Raw genomic sequence first — 11,047 nt, 5'->3', positions numbered from 1 at the left:
AACCATTCATTCATTTGGTTTCTACTCTTGTATAAGTAACACTCATGAATGCATATACGTAGTCAATGTGCACAGCTTATTTATTTAGGAAAAATTTCTAAAAGTTTATTAACTGGAATGCTGAAAAATATTTTGTAAAGTTCTTGATGCATATTGTCAAAGAGCCCTTCAGAAGGGCTGTATAATCTATATTCCTACTGGAAGAACATGTTCAACATTTCCTAAATTCCTTAGTACCTTAATCTTCACTAATTTAATAAATGGAAAATCATGTCATTGTAATTTGCATTTCTTTTATCATTAAAGCTAAATAACTTTTCCTATTCTCTTATTTTTCCTGTTTCTTCTTATACAAATGCCTATTTTGCCTAGTGCTCTTCTTTTATAACTACCTAATTTACTATTTGTGATAGTCATTAATTTCTCTTATGGATCTGTAAGAGATCTTTATAAAGATATTAAGCCCTTATGTTGCAAATATTTTTCTCAATATATTACTACAATTAATTTTTAAATTCCGTTTTTCTCTTCAGGTATGTTTTTATTCCATTTAGAGTTCAGTTTGATATAGAAGATTAAAACCTAACAATTATTTTCTAAAAGGTTACTCAATCTTATCAGGATCACAAATTGAACAAAGAATCCTTTCTCCAATTATGGGAAATGCCGTATTTATCATCAATGAAATCTGTACACATTATGTATTGGGGATTTGCTTCTGGGCTTCAGATTTTCCATTACTATTTTTATTTTTGAGCCAGTACCACAGATGACTGTCTTTATAAACATTTAAATATATACTGGCATATAATATTCCTCATTTTAATTTTTTTCCAACAATCTTTTAGCTACTCAAAAATTTATTCTAATATACTTTAGAAATTGGTTAATTTTGAAGTTGAAAAATAAACTGGTGGTTTTTAGTATATTCACAGACTTATGTAGCCATCACTGCTGTCTAATTTCAGATGAAACAACTCTTATTCCTATTAGGAGTCCCCTAAATCTCCATCCCTGCCAGCCTCTGGCACCCACTAATCCACTCTGCCTATTCTGAATGTCATATAAATGGAATTATAGGATATGTGGCCTTCTTTCCATCAGCATGTTTTCAAGTCTCATCCTTGTATCAGGACTTCATTCCTCTTTTTTTTTTTTTTTTAAGATTTTATTTATTTATTCATGACAGACAGAGAGAGAGAGAGAGACAGAGACAGAGAAAGAGAAAGAGAGGCAGAGGGAGAAGCAGGCTCCATGACGGGAGCCTGACACGGGACTTAATCCTGGAACCCCAGGATCACGCCTTGGGCCAAAGGCAGGCGCTGAACCACTGAGCCACTCAGGGATTCCCCCGCTCATTCCTCTTTTATGGCCAAATAGTATTTCATTGTATGGATATACCACATTGTATTTATCTACTCTTGGGATATTGGATGTTTGAGGCTTTTTTTTTTTTTTTTTTTGGCTATTATAAAATATATTGCTGTAAACATTGCTGTAGCCAATAACCAGGGAGGAAATTGAAGCAGTCATCAAAAACCTCCCAAGACACAAAAGTCCAGGGCCAGATAGCTTCCCAGAGGAATTCTATCAAACATTTAAAGATGAAGCAATACCTATTCTACTAAAGCTGTTCCGAAAGATAGAAAGGAATGGAATACTTCCAAACTTGTTCTATGAGGTCAGTATCACCTTAATTCCAAAACCAGACAAAGACCCCACCAAAAAGGAGAATTATAGACCAAGCTCCCTGATGAACACAGATGCAAAAATTCTCAATAAGATACTAGCCAATAGGATCCAACAGTACATTAAGAAGATTATTCACCATGACCAAGTGGGATTTATCCCTGGGATGCAAGGCTCGGAAAGCAATCAACCTGATAGATTATATCAACAAGTGAAAAAACAAGAACCATATGATCCTCTCAATAGATGCACAGAAAGCATTTGACAAAATACATTCCTGATCAAAACTCTTCAGAGTGTAGGGATAAAGGGAACATTCTCAGCATCTTAAAAGCCATCTACAAAAGCCCACAGCAAATATCATTCTCGATGGGGAAACACTGGGAGCCTTTCCCCTAAGATCAGGAACACGACAAGGAGGTCCAGTCTCACCATCTCTCAACATTGTACTAGAAGTCCTAGGCTCAGCAATCAGGCAACAAAAAGAAATAAAAGGCATTCAAATTGGCAAAGAAGAAGTCAAACTCTCCCTCTTTGCAGATGACATGATACTGTACGTAGAAAACCCAAAAGACTCTACCCCAAGATTGCTAGAACTCATACAGCAATTTGGCAGTGTGGCAGGATACAAAATCAATGCCCCAAAAATCAGTGGCATTTCTATACACTAACAATGAAACTAAAGAAAGAAAAATTAAGGAGTCGATTCCATTTATAATTGCACCCAAAAGCATAAGATACTGAGGAATAAACCTAACCAAAGAGGTAAAGGATCTATACCCTAAAAACTATAGAACACGTCAGAAAGAAATTAAGAAAGACACAAAGAGATGGAAAAATATTCTATGTTCATGGATTGGAAGAATTAATATTGTGAAAATGTCAATGCTACCCAGGGCAATTTACACATTCAATGCAATCCCTATCAAAATACCATGGACTTTCTTCAGAGAGTTGGAACAAATCATCTTAAGATTTGTGTGGAATCAGAAAAGACCCTGAAGAGCCAGGGGAATATTGAAAAAGAAAACCAGAGCTGGGGGCATCACAATGCCAGATTTCAGGTTGTACTACAAAGCTGTGATCATCAAGACAGTGTGGTGGTAGTGGCACAAAAACAGACACATAGATCAATGGAACAGAATAGAGAACCCAGAAATGGGCCCTCAACTCTATGGGCAACTAATATTCGACAAAGCAGGAAAGACCATCCACTGGAAAAAGGACAGTCTCTTCAATAAATGGTGCTGGGAAAATTCTTCTGCCACATGCAAAAGAATGAAACTAGACCATTCTCTTATACCAGGCACAAAGATAAACTCAAAATGGATGAAAGATCTAAATGTGAGACAAGAATCCATCAAATCCTAGAGAACACAGGCAACACCCTTTTTGAACTTGGCCACAGCAACTTCTTGCAAGATACATCTATGAAGGCAAGGGAAACAAAAGCAAAAATGAACTATTGGGACTTCATCAAGATAAAAAACAAAACTAAAAGACAAATACAGAATGGGAGAAGATATTTGCTAATGACCTATCAGATAAAGGGCTAGTATCCAAGATCTATAAAGAACTTCTTAAACTCAATAGCAAAGAAACAAACAATCCAATCATGAAATGGGCAAAAGACATGAGCACAAATTTCATCAAAGACGACATAGACATTGCCAACAAGCATATGAGAAAATGCTCTGCATCACTTGCCATCAGGGAAATACAAATCAAAACCACAATGAGATACCACCTCACACCTGTGACAATGGTGAAAATTAACAAGACAGGAAACAACAAATGTTGGAGAGGATGTGGAGAAATGGGTACCCTTTTGCACTGTTGGTGGGAATGTGAACTGTACAGCCACTCTGGAAAACTGTGTGGGGGCTCCTCAAAGAGTTAAAAATAGACCTGCCCTACAACCCAGCAATTGCACTACTGGGAATTTACCCCAGAGATACAGATGCAGTGAAAAACCAAGACACCTGCACCCCAATGTTTACAGCAGCAATGTCCACAATAGCCAAACTGTGGAAGGAGCCTCGGTGTCCATCAAAAGATGAATGGATAAAGAAGATGTGGTATATGTATACAATGGAATATTGCTCAGCCATTAGAAACGACAAATACCCACCATTTGCTTCGATGTGGATGGAACTGGAGGGTATTATGCTGTGTTCAATCAGAGAAAGACAAACATTATATGGTTTCATTCATTCGGGGAATATAAAAAATAGTGAAAGAGATTAAAGGGGAAAGGAGAGAAAATGAGTGGAAGTATCAGTGAGGGTGATGGAACATGAGAGACTCCTAACTCTGGGAAAGGAACAAGGGGTGGCGGAATGGGAGGTGGGCAGGGGGTTGGGGTGACTGGGTGACGGGCACTGAGGGGGGCACTTGATGGGATGAGCCCTGGGTGTTATGCTATATGTTGGCAAATTGAACTCCAATAAAAAATATACAAAAAAAAAAAAAAAAAACCAAACTTGTTGTAACAAGTTTTCCATTCTTTGGAGGTTTATATATGTGCCTAAGTGTGGAACTATAGGGTCATATGTGGTAATTCTACGTTTAATTTTTTGAGGAAATGTCAAACTGTTTTCCACAGTGCCTGCACAATTTCACATTTCTACCAGCCACGTATAAGCGCTCCAATTTCACTACATCCTTGTCAGCACTTTTAACTTGTTTTTCATTTCAGTCATCCTACTTGGTATGAAATGCTATCTCACTGATTTGCATTTCCCTGAAGTTGAACATCTTTTCATGTCTTTATTGGCCATCTGTATGTCTTTTTTTTTTTTTTTTTTTTTGCAAATATGACCCTATGTGCTTTCTCAGGTGACATGCCATATCAACTTTTAATTGGCTAGTAGTAATAAACTCTGTTCAACTGTGAATCTATCCTCACCTCGACCCTCCCAAATGAGACTACTTTAAAATTTACTTAAATGTCTACTTAAAACACACAATCATCAGAGAAAACAAAACAAAAAATGAAAATCTCATTAATTCCATCCTTTAGCACTGTTCACAGCTTTGTTTTGTTTTGTTTTTTCTGACTAGAAAACGAATACATGCTCATTATGGAAAATACTAGCCAATATATCTGTAACAGCACTGTGTGTTTATATATATGTTGAGTAGTTAAAATATGCCAAGCACTGTTCCAAAAACTTTAAAATCTCATTTAGAGCTAATAATATATTTAAAAATTATATTAGGACCATATCACAGTTAGTTTTATAGATCCTTATCCTATAGTGAACATTTTTCTTTAAATTATCTTTCAAAATATAATTTTTAGTAGCAACAAAATACTCAAATTCATGATGAACTGCAATGTAACTCATCTGTTATTATGGGGGGGGGGGTAGAGGGTTTCTAGTTTTCCACTATTGTAAACAGTATTTTTACATATCAAACTTTTATGTTTAATAGCTGTGTTTATTGAATACTTAGTATGAGCACTTGATATAGCCACTTTATGATAGCCACTTTACGTGGATTTTCCCATTTAATTCATATCACTCACCGAGGTAAGAATTATCACCATCCCCATTTTACACATGAGGAAACTGAAGGTTAGTGAGACTAAGAAACTTCTCCAAGGCCACAAACCAAATTGGTGGTACAGTCAGAATTCACATTAGGTATGTCTGACCTAAGGCTCCTAAGTGGAGCCTTCAATTACTACACTATTGTACTGTATATCCCCTGGCTTTTCTTTAGGATGAATTCTTATAGGCAGTACAGCTAGATTACAACAAACACACCTTTTCTGGGTGAAGCCTCAGAAGTGCTGCCATGTTGCCCTTCAGTAAGATTACACCAATTTCTACAATGCTGGTTTTCATTCCCTTATCAATGCTGGATACCAGGACTTAAAAAAAAAAAATTGGGGGGGCACCTGGGTGGCTCAGCGAGTTGAGTGTCTGCCTTTGGCTCAGGTCATGATCTCGGAGTCCTGGGATCAAGCCCCGGGTCAGGCTCCCTGCTTAGTGGGGAGTCTGCTTGTCCCTCTCCCTCTGCTTTAGACCAATGGTACTTCTGTGATTACTTTCTCTAATAGACAAAGCGTAGTAGTAGTAGGGCACGATCTCCTAACTGGGCCCAGGGGCTTCTAAGAACAGAAAGGGGATTTTGCAATTTCAGTACTCTTCACTGAGAGAGCTGCAATGGCAGTGGGGACAGGAAGTGCATGGCATTCAACCAAAGGCAGAGCATAGCAGGTGAACAACATCACTATGTAAGCCTAGGAGTAGACCCAGGCAGCTGAGTCAACACACCACTAATGAATTGTCATCTTCAACATCAAATAGTCTCAAGAAACTAAGAATTTCACCATGGCCCTGTGTTCCTGATTTTATGGGAATGCCACTTTTAAGAGTCCACATCAAAGCTGTAAGTTTCTGAAGACCTCTCAGACCACCTGGACTCTGCCTTTCTCTTTGTCCTCAACGCTCCTCATGCCCCTCCCTATCCCCTACACACTATCAAGTTGTGGAGCCGAGATGACCAAACTCCACAGGGACTCCCTATCTCCCACATCCCACCAGATGACTTGTACTTGTTCTTCTGGACTCCAGACAATCTAACAACCTTCCTCAAAGCCTTCCATTGAGTCCAGCCTCAATGAGAAGCCATTTCTGTGTGCTTCCCTCAGCTCCTGCAAGCAACAAGCTGCTTTGAAAGTGTTGGTAATCTGTTTCCTGAACTAGATTTTCAATTTGTTGAGAGCAATCTCTTTATCATTGTGCCACACCCAGGATATAGGGCAGAGTCTGGGAATCAAAGAGTTTTGGTACTTTTTCATGAATAAATTATTCTCAGTTGATCTAGCAAACTAGGAGTCAGTTTCACCTAAATCTCCTATCTAGGAAGAACAGAGAAAGGAATGAAAATTCAGTGAGCCTCTATTAGGTGCTCAGGACTTCACACACATAAGCTCAAATCATTTGCACGAGAATCCACTGCGGCAGGCAGAACTGGTAGTTCCCAGATGAAACATTTAAAACCTTTCTTTCTACATAAAGCTGGTAGGGCCAAACTCTGAAGCCAGGTCAGTAGGATTGTCTTTGCTCTTTCCAGGGGCCTCCCCTCCTGAAACACAAAGCTAATGTAAACTGGAAAGGAAGGCTACTTTTCCAGGACAATTGGCTTCAAATTCCCTAGAAATGAAAACTCCTATTTATCCTGGAGGAATCTCTGGCTAGGACACAGAGGACGGGAGAGAGCCAAGAAAGGGGCCTGGAAGAAGGGGCTGGGGAGCAAAACTAAGAAAATGCTTCCCTACTAATTAATCTGAAAGTACCACTTGAGGTATTTTGGCCCCTTTAATTTGTCTGAAGCTGGAGTGGCTTTCAGAGGGATACCATACATTCCTACTAGCACCGAAACATAAGGAGTGAAGAAAAACACAGAGGAGGTATAGTATAATAAGGAGCAAAAGGATACCTGTTTCTCATACTGATGCATAATAAGTGATGCAAACGTGGCTAAGTCTAAGCCATTAAAATTCTCTGGAAACTTCAGTCTCTATATTTCTGAACTAAAGAGACTAGGCTGTAACAGCCTCCAACATGGCTCTGCATCCAGATAACCCTCTGAGCCCCATGAGAAGTATTGATCTTGAATCCTACCCTCTCCTGGATTTAGTAGGCCTGGAGTGGGACTCAGAAATCCTAGGGTAATTTACAGATGCAGGGAGGTTTGGGAACACCAGGTGAGCTCTTCTCTTCCTTCCCCAGGAGAGGAAAGGGTGAGAAGGCAGCCAGCTGATTCAGTACATTAGGTCACATAAGAGACCACCAAGAAAGAACATCTCCAACTGTATAAGACCTAATAATCCCTTCCTTTTCAGGGCAAAATGAATTATGCTCAGTCTTCTTACTGCTTAAACTTGCTTTTGTTCTCTACTAATGTCCTAACCTCAACAGTGCCAGAAACTGTGCTGGTGGGGAATGCACACTTTCTTTTAATTGCCAGGGTTTCCTTGGCAGTATCAGCTGCTAGACCCTGCCCAGGCTGCTAGGCCATTAATTCTTCTGCTTTCCTCCTTAAAAGCTCCTCTGAGGAAGAACTCCTACCAGAAGACTGAAAGAGCAGACAGGGAGTGTGCCTAGGGAGATGAAAAGTGGCCTTACCTTGACATCTAGCTTGGCCAGGTGCTGTAGAACCCAGATGCGATGGGACCAGGCATTATAGTTGCTTGGGTATCTCCCTGCCGCTTCACCACAGACCTCCAGCTCTTCTCGTATTAGTCTCTGTGTCCTTTCTGCAGGAATCGTCCCCAAGTTTCCTTTCATCATAAAGGAAGGCAAAGAGGTTTCCTGAATTAGCTGCTGTAGCACCCATCGCCTGTTAAGGTACCCGTGGGAATGAGAAAGAGGAAAGAACATAAAGCAGAAAGGAAAACAATTAGTTTTCTTTGGTCTTAATCTCCATTCATACAATGCAAAATAATCCCGGTCCATGGGCCCAATTTTAGGGGGAATAGGATTATTCTGCTGTTTTGTTCTTAAAGATGTAATTAACTTCAGCACCATGGATGGGGAGGAGGGGGAAGAAAGCACAAAGAGGAAAGAGAAACTTTTCTAAAACATTAAAACGTGTCAGAAAGAGAATGCCTCAGTTCCAATATGACAACTCAAAAACTCCATTTGGTCAGAAAATACAAAGACAAGGTGTGTGTGTGTATGTGTGTGTGTGTGTGTGTAGGGGAGGTTGTGGTGGTGGGAGTGGAGGGTATATTAATTAATGCCTGGTCCCAGAAGAGGAATCATGGTTCTCACATCTTCAATTACATGTGCAGGCCTCACCCTCTGTGTATTTGTTTGCAGACAAGAAGCTGCATTATGACTGTTTTCATTAAGCTGAATTTCTATGTTATAGCATAGAATCTGGAAGGACACAAATACAGTATCATTAGTTAAACCATCAAGGAGGTTTTAAAATATATTTATCCACAGATTTTCCCCTTGTCTATTTAAGATTTTCATTAGCGGACATTTAAATGAAGAGCACTAAAAAAGCATCTCTAACCACTAATGTCTTTAGTTTTTACAAATATTTTCTCATAAGAAGCATTCTTTTAGACTAAAAATTTCCAACCCTAAGGTTACTAGAAATTGAGTTAGAAAATTCATTTTGTCATTTTCAAATTGAAGTTTTTTTCATTAACAACAAAAGCTTGCTTTGTAAAATATTTGACAAGGCTATAAATTGGTGAATGCATATTCAATACTATCCGCTCCCCCACTCCTTTCCAAATCTCCACACACACATCCACAGGCCTCTCTGTTTTCTCTTAGTAGGAATTGAGGTGGCACTTCAACCAGTGTGGAAGGAGCTGATTTACAATACTAGCCAAAGGCAAGATTACAGCGAAGATACCTTGAACTGTTGAAGATCCTGAAAATGCTCAGGATTTAAGAAAAGTTTTAAGTGGTTTAGTAAACTGCAAACAGACTTTAGAGGATTTCCCCGACCCCAAGAAACCAACCCACACCATTTCATTTTAGTCAAAACTGAGTAGTCCCATGGAGTCCAAGAGGAAGACACCCCAGAGCACCAGGATGGTGAAGAGAACTTTCATGTGCATTTTGGGACTCAGGCCTTTAACCTAAAAATAGTCTCTGCATTTACAGTCTTAGCAACGTCAGTGCAGCCTATACACCATTCACCTCAGCTGCCCTTATCTTCCTTATTTCGTTAATTTTAATAACCACAACCATCACCATGATCATCTGTACCAGAAACACACCCAAATTAATTATAAAAACCTGAGTTGCTCATTTATAGCTGATATAGCTATCTAAATGCCATTTCTATGACTGCTCAGATAGTTCATAATAAATAATAGCTAAAATTTACTGAGTAGTATGTGCCAGGCACTGTTAGTGTTAACATACATTATTTCATGTAAAGCTGACCATTAACTCTGAAATAGGTGTATTTATTATTCCCATTTTACAAATGAGAAAACTGAGGCTTAAAGGGCTTAAATAATTTCTGAAGCTCACACAAGGAGCAAATGATGGCATCTGGAGTTAAACGTAGGTACCTTGACTTTAGAATTCATACTCTGAACCAATATGTGACCCTGTTTGACACTGTTGTTTTTCCAGCCATTCTGAATCCTAAGAATCCTGTAGTGTAAATTAACCACACCTGTGAATCCACGTTTCTGGACTCTTTGGAAATTTAGTTAAGGCCAGTTTTCCCAGATATAAGTCCTTAATTGGATTTAAAGTGCCAGAGAGGATCAGCTCTTTTCTGTAAAAGAAAAAATGAAAAGAATCATTACCTTTCCATCCAAACACACTGCATGGCTATTAACATAACCTCATTGGGAAATGAATTTCCAAGAAAAAAAATAACATGAAACTTTCATAAATATCACACATGGTAATCAAGAATATATTCTTGTAATCTCGAAACAGGATTAAAAAGCAGAAACAAAAGTTCTTAAATCAACCGTGGAACTTTAGTTACCTATTTGAGAGAGGGCAAAGAGGTTTTCTGGCTTGTCTTATTTCCAAAACGTACAAGGCCTGACATCAGTATCTGTAGGGCAGATGCAATACTAGTCAAGAATAGCTCTAGCTTCCTAAACTGGACTCGAGATGGCTCATTACCAAAAAATACACACAGAACAACGTACATAGTATGGTTAAGATGTAAGGAAAAAATTATTTATTCAATCACTACCCTAACAAAATTACTATTTTTATTTTCTTTTTATTTTTTTTCTATTTTTATTTTCTAATTTTCCCTCCAGTCTTTCTTTAAAAAAAAAAAAAAAAAAGATTTTATTTATTCATGAAAGACAGAGAGAGAGAGAGAGTCAGAGACATAGGCAGAGAAAGAAGCAGGCTCTACCCAGGAAACCCAATGTGGGACTCGATCCTGGGACTCTGGGATCACTCCCTGAGCCAAAGCTGGACGTTCAACTGCTGAGCCACCCAGGAGTCCCAATCCAGTCTTTCCTTATATGCGTATACATTTCAACATATAATTTTATATTCTGCTTTATAGCTTAAGAATTACATGGTTCTATATCATCTTTAAAACGAACATTTAAAATGGTCAAATAGTTTTCACTGAGTATCTGTGCTAGGATTTAATGACCTTTTCCTCTTTGGTTAGACATCTAGGTTGCTTCCAAGTTTTTGCTTTTCTGAAACAGAGCCTTGTGCTTAAGACACCTTTCATTTCACTACTACCAAGGATAAGTTCCCAAAAGATGTTATTACCAGGTAAACTACCTGCATGGCCCTTGATACACTAGACCATTCCTTTTTGAAATTCATGTAGAAATTAGAGCCATGTGAGGTTTTTGGTGTTGTTTTAAAAGCGT

General features: G+C 38.6%; 1 protein-coding gene across 10 annotated transcripts in view; it reads right to left on the bottom strand.

The window, feature by feature from the left end:
- The window catches only part of PTAR1 (protein prenyltransferase alpha subunit repeat containing 1), a 98,792-nt gene that overhangs the window by 13,102 nt on the left and 74,643 nt on the right, over window positions 1-11,047 (bottom strand). For all 10 annotated transcript variants that reach the window (XM_038527115.1, XM_038527116.1, XM_038527114.1 and 7 more), the window contains 2 exons: window positions 9,859-9,963; window positions 7,833-8,046 (listed from right to left, as the gene is read on the bottom strand). In XM_038527115.1, coding sequence (XP_038383043.1) covers window positions 7,833-8,046; window positions 9,859-9,963 — 319 coding nt within the window. The remainder of the gene's footprint in view (window positions 1-7,832; window positions 8,047-9,858; window positions 9,964-11,047) is intronic.

Source organism: Canis lupus, chromosome 1 (genome assembly GCF_011100685.1).
Source record: "Canis lupus familiaris isolate Mischka breed German Shepherd chromosome 1, alternate assembly UU_Cfam_GSD_1.0, whole genome shotgun sequence".
In the NCBI taxonomy this organism is placed as follows: Eukaryota; Metazoa; Chordata; class Mammalia; order Carnivora; family Canidae; genus Canis; species Canis lupus.
Note: the sequence above shows the minus strand (reverse complement) of the source record. Positions and strands in the feature narration are given on the sequence as shown.